Source organism: Hevea brasiliensis, chromosome 14 (genome assembly GCF_030052815.1).
Source record: "Hevea brasiliensis isolate MT/VB/25A 57/8 chromosome 14, ASM3005281v1, whole genome shotgun sequence".
Classification (NCBI taxonomy): Eukaryota; Viridiplantae; Streptophyta; class Magnoliopsida; order Malpighiales; family Euphorbiaceae; genus Hevea; species Hevea brasiliensis.
In genome coordinates this window covers 10988546-11004887 of record NC_079506.1, presented here as the reverse complement: position 1 = coordinate 11004887, position 16342 = coordinate 10988546, and the positions used below count along the sequence as shown (strand labels likewise).

Genomic DNA, 16342 nt, shown 5'->3' with positions numbered 1-16342 from the left:
AAATAATGGTAGGCGGCCTGTAACTTATAGCAGAGACACTCAAGAGGTATCTCCTTTGCTTTAGAACTCAATTGTCTTCTGATGTTTCTGTTGTGAAAGCCAGTCTGCTCTACATTTACATCTTCTAATTTGTTATATTATATTTTAAGAAATATGGCTAGAACTAAATACATATTGATTGTCGAAAATTGTGTTTACTTCATGGTAGTGCTGCTTTACAATGAATATTTGTTATACCTGACCTTGTCATGTTGGGAATGGAGCAGAAATATTTTTAAGTTCATGTTAACCTCAAAAAAAAAAAAAAAAAAAAAACAACTCTCTATTTTTGAAGTTCGTGGTTTTGAGAAAAGACCTGTTCTCTTACACAGCAGCTTCTATTTGTGGAAGTCTTCTGCAATATGCTGTGCATATGGTTCCCCTGCATTAAAAACTCAACTTAGCAGAGTATGTTGCCATTTTTCTGTTATTTTCAGTGGTTGTACCATACAATTTAGGCTTGATATTTCAATATATCTGGCAAAAGATGCTGCTAGAATAGAAACTTGTGCATGGTGGCCTCTGTTCTTGTTGAATATATTAAAGGTTGGATTGACACGATTTGTTATAATAATTTGCAGATTGGACTTTAGCAAGGTTTGGAAATGCTGAATATATTTGAGAGTTATTCAGCTAAGACCTCATAATGTTAGATGACTTCAATTTCTATGAAAATCGAGAGAAATCTCTACACACTAAAAAGAACAATAAGCCTGCAACTTTGCAAATGGAGATACAAGAAAATGGTGAGTTTCTGCAAGTTCACTCTCGAAAACTAGCCTTATAGTTTTGTCAACAATTCAGGTTTGACCATTGCATCTTCTGAGAAGATGCATTTATTCCCTAAAATTTGCTATTGTTAAAATCATGATCTTATTGTTATCAGTTTGGACTAGTAGCTGAATTCTATGAATTTTGCTGTGCAATGTTAGGGATCTTGCCTAGATACAACAACAACTAAACCTTAAGTCTTGCCTAGATACTTTAACTAAAATTGAATGACTATTTATATGTTCACATAACAACATATTATATTGTAATATTGTTCACATTACATATAACGAAGATACTATTTATCATTTCACCTGTTGTTTTTCCCCTGATTTGAGCTTAATTATTCTCCTGTATAGTCTTCCCTCTCTCAAATGGCAATAGAGCGGTAGATGATAGAGCTGCAAAAGATTGCAGTTATTTGTAAGAGTAAAGCAATTAAGAATGCTAAAAAGTAACGGCAAACTAGAAATGAGTTATACCTGTTGTGAAAGTGAGTGGGGTTTGGTTAAGAGGAAGCAGGAAGGGATAGAGAGAGATTTAGATCGAGTGAAGAAGAAGAAGAAGCTTCCTCCTCATTATTTATTCTTCTTCTCTTCGATTCGTCTTCCAATATTTGAAGAAGTGATTGGCATTCCTCGTCATCTTGATGCTTTTCATTTCTGCTTCTCCTTTTATCTCTACTATATATAGGATGGACCCCAGACTCCATAATTTTCTCCTCTTGCCAGTAAGGCATGCAGCAAAATGAGGCCTTAACCAAACACTCTTCATCAAAACGTGTCCTCAATCCATTGAATGAAAGCAACACGTGTGATGAGTCCGAAAGATACGGAGCTGCATAATAACCATTCCAATTCGCAACGTCCTTATTGCTAAATAAGTTGAACGCATTACGTTCCCGCCTATTTCCAGATTCACATATGAAATCCACTTCAAATCTAGGAAAATAAAAACCACCTCTGGGACGAAGAACAACGCAGAAAGAGAAGGCAATTACGTGACGAAGGTCAAGTTTGAAGGAAAGCGAGGTTCCTTTATTCTTATACCTCATCCTTTCTGGCACTTCACCTCCTGCCATCAATAATGTAACTTTCTGACCCAACAGGTGCGCTTCAAAAACATCCTCCATTACTTTCTTATTCAATTTGACGCAATTACTAAAATCAAGAAATTTGCAATCTTTAGATTCACTTTTATGTGCTTCTTCATTTTCATGTTCACTTCTATCTGCTTCTTCATTTTCATCTTCATGTTCTAAGAAATTGAAAGAAATTGATGCAGATTCCAGAGAGCGACAATCAGTTGCATTTAATAATTTTAAGCATGATGGAAGCCCTGGTAAACTTTTAAGTCTCTTGCAATCTTCTAAATTAAGCTCTTTCAACTTCGAAAGTTGTTTGATGCTTTCAGGAAGACTTTCTAAATTTGAGCAATTCTCGAGAAATAAATATTCAAGACATTTCAACTCGCCTATGCTGCTTGGAATAGTCACGAGACTTGGACATTCAGATAGATGAAGTTCTTCAAGACGTTTCAAATTGCCAATGCTGCTTGGAAGACTCTCGAGTGCTGTACACTCACCCAAGGACAATATGACAAGTTGAGACAGATGCTTAATTGATGAGGGCAGTTGTTCTATTCCAGTTCCGTCTAATTTTAGAATCCTTATATTACACGGAATCTCTGGACAATCTTTGACTTCATCGCAGTAAGTTAGATCAAGTTCAGTAAGCTTGGTCAGATTTTGAAGAGAGGGAATTTCAACCAAACTCGAACATTCTTCCAAATATAAAAACTCAAGATTTGGGGCAATACTAGACAGGTTCGGAATCCTGATCAGGTCATCAGAGTAGTTGAGGTCCATTATTTTCAAATTTCCAAGAGGCTGTAATTAAATAGAAAAATATCAATAAATTAGAAGATACAAATTAACTTCTATAAATGTATCTAAAATTTATAAACTGTACCTTATCTCCTCCATTCCACAGTTGTATGAGTTTGCTCTCACGCATACGAAGTTCTACAAGATTCTTTGGCCAAAAATTTAACGGCAAAGATTCCAGAGGATAATAATCCCAGTAAAGACATCTTAGTGCTTGTGCACAAAATTCAAAGTTCTTAGGAAGGAGCACTCTGTTCGACTTTGCATATACTTCGATGAATCTAAGATTGCACATCTTCGCAAAGGCCGTGGCACTTAGCTTCAAAATACCTCTCCCACTTGGACGAAATGATATGGCCTCAACATTTTCGGTTCCCTAGTAAAATAACAGCAAAAAGGATTATTGATTAATACTTAATTCGTCACGAGATCTACAATTCTTACAAAATTCAAATATGATAATGATCAAAGCTTCAGTGATTAATTTGGTCCTCACCGTTTCTGTTATCAATACATGATTAATATCTTCATAATTCCACAACCTGCTGCGCCTTCCAAGCTGTTTGCATTCCTCATTAACAATATCCTTGCCCATTTGCTCTAACAAGTCATGCATATCTACCGCACCGTTTGAAATAGTTATAAGAGATTTCTCAATTAGACGAGGTATTCCACTTTCTGGATAGAAACCACATGCTTTTAATTTTCTCTCAACCTCATCTTTATCTTCCCCTTTGAAGAAACATGCAATATCAAGAAATATTTCCTGTTCACTCTTTTCTAGCCCATCATAACTTGTTTTCAAAACATCTTGAATTTTCTTAAGAGATTTGCCTTCCAATTTTTCCAATTCACTTTCCCATTCTTTTATCGTCCTGCGAAATAAATGAGATCCCAAAACTTTAAGAGCAAGTGGATTGCCTCTAGCATAGATTGTCACCTTCTTTGATAGCTCCAAATATTTTTCCTTAGGAAGATTTTGGTTGAAGGCATGCAAGCTAAAGAGTTCCATACTTTGAGAATCAATTAACTTCTCAACCTCATATACGCCTTTCTCTGAAAAATCAGAATTAAGTACATGTGAATCTCTACTAGTTATGATGATTCTACTTCCCTCACCATACAAATCACACTCTCCTGCTAAATCTTTTAAATGGTTTCGATCCTCTACATCATCAAAAACAATCAACACCTTCTTACTCTTAAGCCTTCTCCTAGTAGAATCATTCAAACTGTCTACATGTTTGTCCCTTAATAATTGTGGAATGATTTTGACTCGCACTGAATTTGATGATTGCTTTGTCATTGTTTCCCTAACATTTTCAACGAAACAATGACCATCAAATTTATTCTTGTTTCGATGAAATACTTCTTGTGCAATAGTTGTTTTACCAATGCCTCCCATCCCCCAAATTCCTACAATCTGCTTCTCATTTAACAACTGTTCCACTTCTTCCACACGCAGTTTAATTCCAATCAAGTTGAGATCATAAGAATCATCACCTTTAGACATATCACTAAATTTGTTCAAAACATCATTGACAATTCCCTCAACTAATTTGGCCTCATATCTAGTCACATGTGAACAACAAACACTAGTAAGTAATGGTAGACTTACACTTCTAAGTAAACAGTAATATATAATTACTATGTTTTCCGTATAAGTCTGTCTATGTTTGAATTGGTGCTTTGTGTTAAGATTAATGTACTCGATTAAAAATTTCTAAATTTTGATTCCCTTCCCTTAAATTGAAAACTAGAAAAACTACAGAAAGAGTAATTAAAAAGTAATATACTTACTTGATTTCCTGTAAATCCCATCCGCAAAGTTGCTTATTTCCATCAAAGCACGCTTCCAGTATCCACCTTCTGTGAATTGCCTTTTCTCCATGCATAGCAAGTGCCTTCCGAAATTCCTGTCAGTCTTGAACCTCAGTGGGATCTACTTTGTAAAAAGCGGTAGGACTATTTGTCCTGATTCTTCCCTGCATTTAAGTATCTCAACAAGCTCATCCAAGCACCATGCAGAATGCATAATTTTCAGAGAAAATGACTATTGAGACACTGGATTCTTGGATTATTTTCAAGAGAGCTGGTGAGATCTCTTCTCCTTTACGAAGTTCTTCATCCAAGAAGGCATTGATTTGCTTTCCCTGCAAAGCTTCAAAGAGATGGGAGAGAATACCATAACGGGTATCTTTGCCTCTAAAACTAATAAAAACATTGTACTTGCAGGGAGGGGCTGATGAAGATGTAGAAGCCATGATAACTGAGTTTGAAGAAGGTAGAGAAAGCAAAATACTAGAGATGAATATTTGGGTAATCTAGTCTGATACAAGAAATTTGTGAACAAATGAAGAAGTAAAGGAAGAACTAAAAAAGAAAGAAGATGAAGATGACCAAAAACACCATAATATTCTTCTAGGAAGGAACATATTACTAATGGACAAAAAGGAATGACTAGCATTTAGTCAACGAAGTATGTGATAATTATGTAGAATCATTTCGTCAACATCAGAATCGCCTTCCAGGAAGGATCGTATAGCTTTATTTAGTCCACACAAAGTAAATGCAAAACAGTAGAGTAGAGTGGGTCTAATAATTCGTTGGGATTGAATTCCAAACTTACTCTTAGCGTGTGGGGTTTAGTAATAGGAACTATCAAAAGCTTTGCCCTTTATTTTCTTTTCTTCCTTGTAGAAAAATTTGGGGCCTGTTTTGTTGTTAGTGAAAGGAAAGGGAGAAGAAAATGGTTGCGGAAGATAAAAGGCAATTACCTTATTTTGTTGGAACAAAAATGCTTAAAGAGTATTTTGTGTTATTTTGTTTTCATTTAAATTAGCTAGAAAAGAGAGGAAAATAAGATTAATTTTTTTTTTAATTTTTTTCCTTTAATAATTATTTTTATTATAATTTATTTATTTATTTAATATGAGTATAATAATAAAAATAAAATAATTTTCTTTCTTTATTTATATTTTAAATAAGGAAAATAAACATACCACTTTTTTTCATTTCATTTTCCTATGAAAAAAATTTATAGTAATTTTAAAAGAAATTTATGAAGCGACAAAATTTACTTTTTCTGATATTTCTAAGTTTCAACAATCCATTTCTTTTATTTTAAGATACTGAAATAAAAAATCCACCCAAAAGAAAATAAAGAAATAATTTTTTTTATTTATATATAAATTTATTTAATAATTAAATAATAAAAATAAAAACAAAAATGAATGTCCAAATTATTTAGATACGCATGTTTTATATTACGCCCCAATTGTACCCTGATTTTATACTAAAAAAGTTTTATATCTTGATGTTAAAAATTAAATTTTAATTTCTTACCCAATAATAATAATAATAATAATCATAAATTCACACTTTACCCGAGTCTTCATGAATAATTTGATTTTAAAATTATAATTAGAATTAAAATAATAATAAAATTTTAATTTGAATATATTTTTTTAATATCAATGTATTCTATAAGAATTAAACTTCAATAGTAAAATTGCACAGCTTTTAGAATATAAAATATTAAATTTTTTTTCCCTAGAATGCCATGCATATAAATGCTTAAAATACAAAGCATTACAGGTCGAATTGCAGGGAAAGGTTGATGAAGGAACATATTATTTACTAACGAACAATTAAAGGAACGGCTAGCATTTTGTCAGCAAAGTAAATCCACAAAGCTGCAAACAAAGTCCTCATAAATTTGAATTCCAAACTTAATGTGGAAGGCAACGTTTAAGGGGTAATTTTTATAGTTGTATTTGAATTTTGCCCCATATTTTATTTTTGTTTTTTAATTTTAAATTTTTTATTAAAAAATTCTTAAATTTTAATTTTGTTTAAGAAAATTCCTCTAATATGTAATAGTGAATTTTTAAATTAAAATTTTACTCTAAACTATAGTATGATATCTATAAATATAGTTTCAGTACTTTTAATTGATGGATAAATTCTCTTATTTTAAAGAAAATAAATCATTATGATGGTATTGATATTTTTATAATAAAGTCCAAGTAATTTTTGAAATGGCTGATTTTTTTTTTTTTTTTTAGTTGAATGTGAAAGGATAAGGTGTAAAAAGATAATTTCATTTTTTCCATTTTAAAAAGCTACTATCTCAGGTTTATATAGCAAGTTAAAGGAATTTTAGTGAAACAAAATTAATCTTTAAGGATTTTTTATTAATAAATTAAAATTAAGAGACGAAAGTGAAATATAGAATAAAATTTAAGATGAATTATAAAAATTATCCAAGAAGGGTCTTGTGCAAGTGACTTAGAACAAGCTACAGAGAGCAAAATAATATTAGAGATGAATATTTGGGTAAACTAAATAGTCTGATGCAAGAAATTTATGAACAAATGAAGAAGTAAAGGAAGAATGAAAAAAAGAAAGAGAATGAAGATGGCCAGAAACACCATAATATTCTTCTAGGAAGGAACATATTTCTAATGGACAAACTCATGTGAATTGGAATTATATATTAACAAAATTACATGGAAAAAGGTGCAATTCTCGATTATTCGCCTTCCAGGAAGGATCGCTTAGGCACTGCTCTATTTAGTCAACACAAAGTAAATGGAAAGCAATAGCGCAGAGTGGGCCCCCCCCATATGGAGTCTTCACCAACTCCATATTTTATTAAGGTCAATTATTTTATTTTATTTTAAATTTCTGCCATTTGTTTTAGGTTTTAAAATTTAAATTTTAGGCTTTTAAAAAAATTAAAATTTTAAATTTCTTAATTTTAATATAATTAAAGAATTTAATTCAAATTTTCAGACAAAATATCATAAGACATATATAGCCTTAATAAAATTATATTTCTGACACAAAAATACTTACATATGCCTTCACTAAAGAATATGATGAAGACTATTAATTAATTTTGATTTCACACATTACAAAGAAAATATATAGTGATACCTATTATATAATCATTTAAATATAAAATATATTAACTATTTAAAAATAAAATTTAGTAGAAGGATTATTTTCTTAATAAAATAAAATATTAAAAATTTAGTTATTTTAAATTGAAAATAGATAGACTGATTTATAAAATTTAGCAAATTTCTTAAGGACTTTTTTTTTTATCAATTAATTAGTTTTCTTTCTTTCTCTTTTAAGTTCTATCCTTGCTTTGTCACATGTATCCTCCGCGACTGCACAGTTGTAAACCATATTTAATAAAATATTAACTTAAATTGAATAATATTAATTACATTAATTATATTAATTAGCAGTCTAATTATTTTTGTCAAAAGAAGGTGCATGTCTACTTGTAGAAAATTATTTTCTATATTTTATTTTCTTTTTTAAGAAAATTTAGATTTTTATTTTCCGTTTATTTAATTTTAGTTATGAAAGTTAGAGTATAAATTTAGTTAACAGTTAAAAATAATTTAAAGTTATTTTTTAAATCTTAATTAAATTTTTAAAAATTAAAAAAATATTTTTAGTTCTCTATTTAAAAAATTAGCAATAAATAATTAGTGGAGTATGTTGCCATTTTTCTGTTATTTAATATACAACTCAGATTTTATATTTTTATCCAATATATCTGGCAACAGATATATGCTGCTAGAATAGAAATTTTTGCCTAGAAGACTCTGTTCTAAATGTTGGACTGACACAATTGTTATAAAACACTAAAAGGTCAAGGAAATATGTTTTTGGTCATTATAACATAAGTTCAAGAATATGATCTATTTGTGTGAGTACCATGAGATCCATTCTTCTTGTTTAAAAGGATTGCTAGTGTTTTATTTAAATTTTTTGGATCTTAGATTTTTGTGGCTCTGTATGTGTATCTCTAGGCATCCACATTGCACAAATTTATTCTGTGCATGGTAGATGGTTATTTTAACAACAAACTTAATGCTTAGTAGAACAAGATTAGATGGTTATTTTAAGAACAAACTTACTTAATGCTTAGTAGAACAAGATTATCTTTTTATTATCTTATTTTCCTTTGTATGTCTTTGTTTTCAGGCTTCTGGAAAAGATGGATTACCATGTGGCTCAACATCATTCAGTTGCTTTTCACGGGATGCTACTTCTAATACCAAAGGTGAAGTGGATGGTAATTCTGGTATCAAAGGGGAGACTGACCAAGAGTCTGTTGGAGACCTCGGTATTTACAATCCACCAACTAGTAGTTACAATTATTACTACCCAGGTGGGATATTGAGACGGTTATATATTCTTCTTATATATAATCTTTTGGAGTTGTGATAAAGTCAATTAAATGGAATGCCATAATCTTAGTTAAAAGTACTCATATAATAGGTTTTCAGTAAAGTTGAGACTTGAGATGTCTGGTAATATACTCCTCAATGTATTGCATAGGATGATGTTAATCGGCCTTGTGATTAAGTACTCATATTTCTTAGTTGACTTCCATATAGTCAGAATCATTTTTTAGGCTAATGGTGCAATCATTTGAAAAATGAAAAGATAATACTTTAGTATGTCTTCAAGCATGATAATTTTGAAAATATTAAGTTACTTTACTTTGCTTCAATTAAAGATTTTTTTTTTTCAGTTTGATTTGCAGCTCTGAAGTTTATAATTTGAGAATTAGATTAATTTATTATCTCAATTTGTAATGGAGTTGTGAGGTAAAGAATCAAGCCAATCCAATGCTCTATCTTTCAAAGAGAATGGGAATAGCTTCAATCTTGCGGCATCATCAGACACTCCAGGTTGTTTTTGCATATCACAAATCATAGCAAACTTCTTCAGATGTGTGTGTGGATTTTCAGAAGGATGTCCCCCAAATTGAGAATTTTGAATCATTTGAAGAACTCCAAAATCCATCTTGTAACTATTTGCATCAATTCTTGGTCTTGCTATGCTCTCTCTCAAGTCATCAAAATGAGGAAAAGCATGATCCATCATACTTCCCCTAGGCACATTAGCATTTACAACTTCTTCACCTTGGGCTGCATTTTCATTGTTTCGATCATTTCCAGCATTACCACCACCAATTCTGATTCTTTCGTCAGCCATGTTTGCTTCTAATTCAGTTTCTCTCAAAGCTTCTTTTCTTCTTCTGGTTTCTTTCTTGTTGGCTTTACAAAACTTCTCAATTTCAGGATCAAACAATAAGGATGTGTCACTTGTGCTTCTAGCTCTTCTCATAAAAGATTAAAAGTACCTGAAAAAGAACAAACAAACACAAAAATGAAAAGATAACAAAGATAAAACTATAAACAACTAAAATAATCAAGAATTCAATCTTAAACAAACAACTCCCCGGCAATGGCGCCAAAAACTTGATGTGGCCCAACCGCAAGTGCACGGGTCGTACAAGTAATATAGAAAAGATATCGTTCCCACGAGTAGTTGTGTTAATGATTGAATTTTTGATATAAAAAGTTGACTAAATTGAACTATTTTTGAAATTAAAGTAATAAATTGATGGGTATTTGAGTATGAAATCTATATGTGCAAAATTAATTCTCTAATCAACTATGTAATGATTTAACTAAATTTGCATCAAATTAAAATAAGAAAATTCAAATATGGCAATATTCAAAATGGCAAGTAATTAAATTCGATTAGAAATTGACAATGATAAAAAGGTGATTCCGGAGTTCGGGATTTCATATTCAAGCTATTTCGGGATTTTTAAATTGGTTATCCAATCTTGTGGAACTTACGAGTTTTAAGGAGATTAATTCTTAAATCCTTTGAATACCCTTTCGAGTGAGACAAAGAGTGCCTTAATTAATCTAATCCTACTTTCGTGGAGTTAGAGTTAATTAAGACCCATTAGGTTCTTTAATTAATCTGTGAATCCTCTTAATCCTTAGCCTATTTCTAGGTCTAAGTTAATTAAGTCCAGTTTCTTGATTATCTATCACAAGGCCTTCTCCTTTCGGTGCCTCAACCATGGATTAAGAACATCACTTAAAGGGATCCTACACTAAGCATGTCATTAAGCACACAAGAAATGAATAAAACTCATTAAGACCACAAAATATGGATTACCCAATCAAAATCCACAAAATATCTCAAATATTACAACCCTTACTCTAGAATCAAAGTAAAACTACTCACTATCCATAATGTTTACAAGAAATTCTGAGTTTATATGAAAATTAAGCTTTAATCTAAGCTAAGAAACAAGAAACTAAACACTAGAAATGTAGGAAAAATGTAAGAAAGGAAAGGAATCTCCAAATCTGATTGGAAATGGTGTGGGAGGTGATTGTGACCCTTCAGCTACTGCCTCTCTTTTCCCTTTTTGTTCCTCTTCTTTTCCTCCTCCCCCTCTAAAATGGGAAATGGGGCTATTTATAGCATTTTTCTGACATGGAGCCCTAAAATGGTGTTTTTTAGGAGAATTTTCTGAGGGAATCTTCTGCCAGGTCATTAATGAAACCTTTGTGGGACTGCATAAGTGGACTGCATAAGTTATGCAGTCCCTTATGCAGTTTTCGGCTATTTCTGGTTCACTTATGCGAAACTGCATAACTTGGCGCATGGCTTATGCACATTTCCGTGAGATTGTGTCACACCCCGGCTTAGGGGGCCCCAGCTCAAGCCCCTCTATGGGTGGCCTTCTTGCCAGCGTACCCTTCTAGAGGCCGGACCTGCGACTCACAAGGTACTGTCTGCTTTGTGGAATTAATCCCTTCACCCTGCAGAGCTAGGATTCGAACCCTTATCACTCACGGATTTGCTTCGCCTCTCACCAATTGAGCTGCTCAATTGGTGAGGAGGCGGTGGTGATAAGTGATAAGGGTTCTATCCTAATCAGGTGAAGGTGTGATGTGACAGATTGCATAAGGGAGGCGTGAATATGCATAAGCTATGCACTCTCCTTATGCACAATTCGGCAGGTGTTGGAACAGTGTTTCCTCTCGTCATGCGGATCTGCATAGCTTATGCAGCAAGTTATGCGCAATTTGGTCAATGCATATTTCAACTTGAAAACTTGTTTTTGACATCTTTGGCTGTAGAAGTCACTCCTCAATGGCAAAATTTCTTTTCAGTCCTTTAAAAACACCATTTTTCCTACAAAAAAAAGTAAAAATTACAAATTAATCCAAAATTGACAATTATGAAAAACTAACTAAATAACTAATGAAATTAGCTAAAAGAGACTAATAATCAAATAAAATGGATATGAAATTAAACCTAAATGAATATGCAAAATGTATGCATCAAATACCCCCAAACTCAAGCTTTTGCTTGTCCTCAAGCAAACTTTAAAATGTGATGCAAAATTTTTAGGGGTGCCTTATCCAAAGAGCTATGAAAATTACCTATTAAAGTAACTTAACGCACCTTTAGCCATACCAGCAATCCATATACCCATCCTTCAAAATGCAAAGAATCTAATGCTTATCCAAGCTTTCACCGCTTAGCCATCAAGTCAATTATCAATCAAAATTCCCAAACCAACCAATCAAAAGAGAGAGTCATGCTCAAAAGGAATTCCAGGACAATCAATGGTCAAAGTGTCTCTATATAGAATGATGGAATTAAATGAATGAGTGGATAATTTTCCAATCCCATAGGCAAATTCCCTACTCCTATCTCCACTAATGTAGCAAATACTATCAAGAGATCAAAGGTCTTTTTAGGGATGTAATGGGGCCATGGGGTTCAAAATGAGGCTAAGAAGAAAGATGGGTAAAAAGGATTCAAAGCATGAGAATATTTTCAATCTTGACAACATAAGGTACACTTCTTATTTTATTATATTTTTTTCTTTTTCTCTTTTTTTTTTATATATATATATGGAGGAGAGAAACACACAATGAGAATTGTCAAGTGCTAGCATAATTTACAAAACACATAAAAATGGAGGGACATTTTGATACTTTAAACTTGTATCTTGCATTTTCTTTTGATGATTGACCCTAAAAATGCCACCCCCAAACTCATTTCTTTTAATACTTTGGGTGGATTTCTTTCATTTTGAATGACAATAGTGAAAAGCACATATACTAGCACTTTTACAAGATGAAAAGCACTTCTTCTCCCTTTTAATGTATATATTTTTTTTTTCTTTTTTTTTTATATATATATATTTTTTATCTCTCTATAAAGTGTACCTAATATTCAATTATCCTCATGAAAAGGGTTGGAGTGCTTGGTTTATTGGCTAGGTAGTAATAAGGATTTCAAGAAAAATTAGGGATAAAAAGGCTCAAAGGGGTTTGCAAGGGTCAATTTTAATTAGGAAAAAGGGCCAAAGGTTTAAAATGAGAAGGTTTAAATCAAAGAATGCCTAATCATCTCTCTTTTCAAGCACAAGCTGGTATTTCACCTTGAAAGGTTTAGAAAATTTATTCTAGGATTGGTGAGACATCATTTAACTACCTTATATCCAATAACTCCCTCTAAACACTCCAATCTCTAAAGGACTAGTTGGGTGGCTTTTTGGCTAAGAAGATATAGGCAAGGGATAGACACTTTAAAACCTTGCACCTCTTAGGAAACTTTCAATCCACAAACCCAACTAAAGGTAAGTCAAATCACTCTCATAGGCAACTTTTCAATACTCAAGGGATTTGGCAAAAGATTTTAATGCATGATGCATGATTCCTAAAAATGAGCAATGCATTAACTAAATGGAGAAAATCTAATTGTGTGCAATGTGTACAATTCTAAGTGGTGTATAATGTGTGTGTAAATGTGTAATGTGTGTATGTATGGATGTATATGTAGAATATTTACAATATATGTAAATGGAATGGGATGAGATGCTCCTATACTCAAAATGTGAAAAATGAAGCAAAAATCAAAATGTGCACCCCCAAACTCAAAATTAGACATTGTCCTCAATGTCTCAAGTAGTGTATTATCAAAAGTCAAATAGTAATTACCAGGAATTGTGAAATTTAAGAGCAAAAAGAAAGAGTTACCTGGTATAGAGCATATGAGAATTCAAGATATAAAGGGATGCATAAGAAGCTGCACAGGTTATGCAGAGTAAAGTGCTGTCCAGAACATGTGCATAAGTAGGGTGCATAAGCCGTGCGGTTCTGCATTAGTGGCAATAAGGGCATGTGCTATGCAGACATTTGCATAAGGGATGACACAGTGCGATTCTGCATAAGTGGCATAAAGGGCTGCACAGGCTATGCAAAATAATTGCAAAAGGGAATTCACAGCCTGTGCAGTATATTCAAAAGCTGCTGCATGATGATTAGCAAGGAAAAATGTGCAACCACCAGTAGAAGCATGCAAAAATATACAATGTATGGACAATTATGCACAAAAGGGCAGTAAAGGCAAGGAAAATCAATGAAAAACTAATGTAATGGCCATCCAATAGAACTTTAAGAAAAACAGAATTCAAAACAAACTAATTCAAAACAAACAAACAGAATTCAAAACATAATTGTTTCAACATATCTACAAAGAAAAATCCCTACAAGGTTGAACAAAAGTAAAACAGAAACTAATCTAATTCTATTGTTTTGCCCTTGTCCATAGATGTTGCTAGGGGGCTGGTTGCAACTGGCTGCTGTTGAAATGATGGTGCTAGAGGAGGTGATGGAGGTGGAGGTGGCATGCCCAGAAAGATCATGAACTGCTTCATCATCTCCTTTAATTCTTTCTGCTTATCCCTGGTTTCCATGACAAGGTCAAATAGTTGATCATGACGATCCTTGAGGGTATCAAGACCAGTGTCAAGCTTCCTATCCAGAAAGTATATATCATCACTAAGCCTTTTAAGATAGGTGAATAAGGCTTTAGTGTTAAAGGCAGGAGGGGCTGTGGATGAAGAAGGTTCAGCTGCAGGAGGTGTAGGTTGTGCAGAAGGCTTTGGGTGTCTGTGCGGGGTGAGAGGATGGGCGGGTTCAGTGAGAATCTTTGTTGGGACCGTGGGACAGATGGTCTCTCTGGTTGTGTAGTGGGTTCAGTTTCTGTTGCTGGTTGTGGAGTGTCAGAAGGTGGCAGGCTGAATCCTGTTTTGGATAGGTGTGTAGCATCAAAATATAAGGTGTCTACAAGTGCTGGTATTGGATGCTCTTCAGGATTAAAACCAAAATGCTTGGCTATGACAGTTATGAGCCCACCCAAGACAATGTCACCTATGGATTTGGTGGCAATATGCAACACATGCTCACAAAAGAAATAACCAGGAGAAACCTTGACCTTGTGAAAAGCACACCATAACATGAATAATTCAGATTTCCCAACGATTGTAACTAGTCCCTCTGCCCAAGATAGTGCTAGCAATCAGCCTATGAATAAACCTAAGTGCAGGGTCTAGTATTTGAAAGGTTTTTGATCTGCCAGCAGAAAAAGTCTGAGGTTGGTTTGTGATAATTCTCCAAAATTGAGCAGCATTCCAAATACCTTTGTTTGCTACCTCTACCCCTGTATATGGCACTCTAAATAGCCCATCAATTGCAAAACCAAGAATGCTATGAAATTGATCCAATGATAACTCTCTATTTTGCCCCAAACATCTAAATTTCATAGTTGGCTTAAAATCTACATCATGTAATTTCAGGGTGGCAGAGAATGAGGAAATAAATTCCAAAACTAAAGCTGGATAAACAATTTCTTGCTTGTGCACAAATTCCATCCAACCCATACCATCAAGATAGGCAACCACATTGTCAAATAAACCAAGTGATTAGAGAGAGTCTGCAGAAATATACCTAGTGGGTTGCACCCTCCTTTCCTTAAGTCTCTTAAAGGTTGCCTTGTGAGTTGTATCCTAAAGGGGCCAAGGTAATTTTGATACCTGGGATGCTACTGATGTTTGCTTTTTGCTGTAAGAGGGTGATTTGGCTTGTGTGGAGGCTGAAGTTTTTGGATTTTTGGGTGGAGGTTCTGACATTGGGGTGGTGGGTGGTTCTTTACGCTTTGAGAGAGGAGGTGCAGAAGCAATGGGTCGCGTAGATTTCGACCTAATTTTCCGCTTGTAGGTGGCTATGGAAGGTGGTGGAGGTGTTTCTTGTGAAGGGGAATCAGGGTTAGGAGGTCGCATTGACAGGGGCAAAACTTGGAGAGGGGAAGTTTGAGGGGAATGAGGAGGCGACTCCATTGGTTCCCGATGGTGAGGATGGAGGAGGTGAGGGAAGTAAGTGAAAAATGCAAGAAGAGATTAGGGTATATACGGCGAAAATAGGAGTGAAGAAGAAAGGGAGAGGAAAGGTTATGCCGGAATAAAGGTCGTGGGGGAGAAGGGAATGAACAGGGATATCGGGAAGTGGAGGTGGGAAAATAGTGCCGAAAACAAATTTTGATTTGAACAGGGCATGTGTTAAGGCTGCATAAGTGAAAAGTGAGTGTGCATAACTTATGCACTCTCTTATGCATGTTTCGGTGAGTGATAAAAATGTGTGAAAAACTGATTATGCAAGAGTGCATAGCTTATGCGCTAACTTATGCAAGTTTCGGCCTGTTTTGGATTTCAAAGAAATAGGTTATGCAGAAGTGCATAAGTCATGCACTCTCCTTATGCAGGTCTCGGCAAGATTTGGAATTCGGAAAATGTGGTCATGCAGTTGTGCATAAGTTATGCACTCTGCTTATGCACCTCTCGGCAAGTTTTGGTATTCAGAGTTTTTGGTCATGCGGAAGTGCATAAGCTATGCGCTCTCCTTATGCACCTCTCGGCAGGTTTTGGTTTTTGGGGAGTGTGGTCAT

At 33.8% G+C, this 16342-nt stretch overlaps 1 protein-coding gene across 1 annotated transcript; it reads right to left on the bottom strand.

Moving 5' to 3' along the window:
* Positions 1 to 1115: 1115 nt before the first annotated feature.
* On the bottom strand, positions 1116 to 4354 carry LOC131172708 (disease resistance protein RPV1-like). The gene is made up of 4 exons (XM_058134223.1): positions 3192 to 4354; positions 2781 to 3071; positions 1511 to 2698; positions 1116 to 1211 (listed from the first exon to the last, which is right to left on the bottom strand). Exons 1-4 carry the CDS (start codon positions 4206 to 4208, stop codon positions 1116 to 1118), a joined length of 2592 nt encoding a protein of 863 aa, XP_057990206.1. The 5' UTR covers positions 4209 to 4354.
* Positions 4355 to 16342: the final 11988 nt, after the last annotated feature.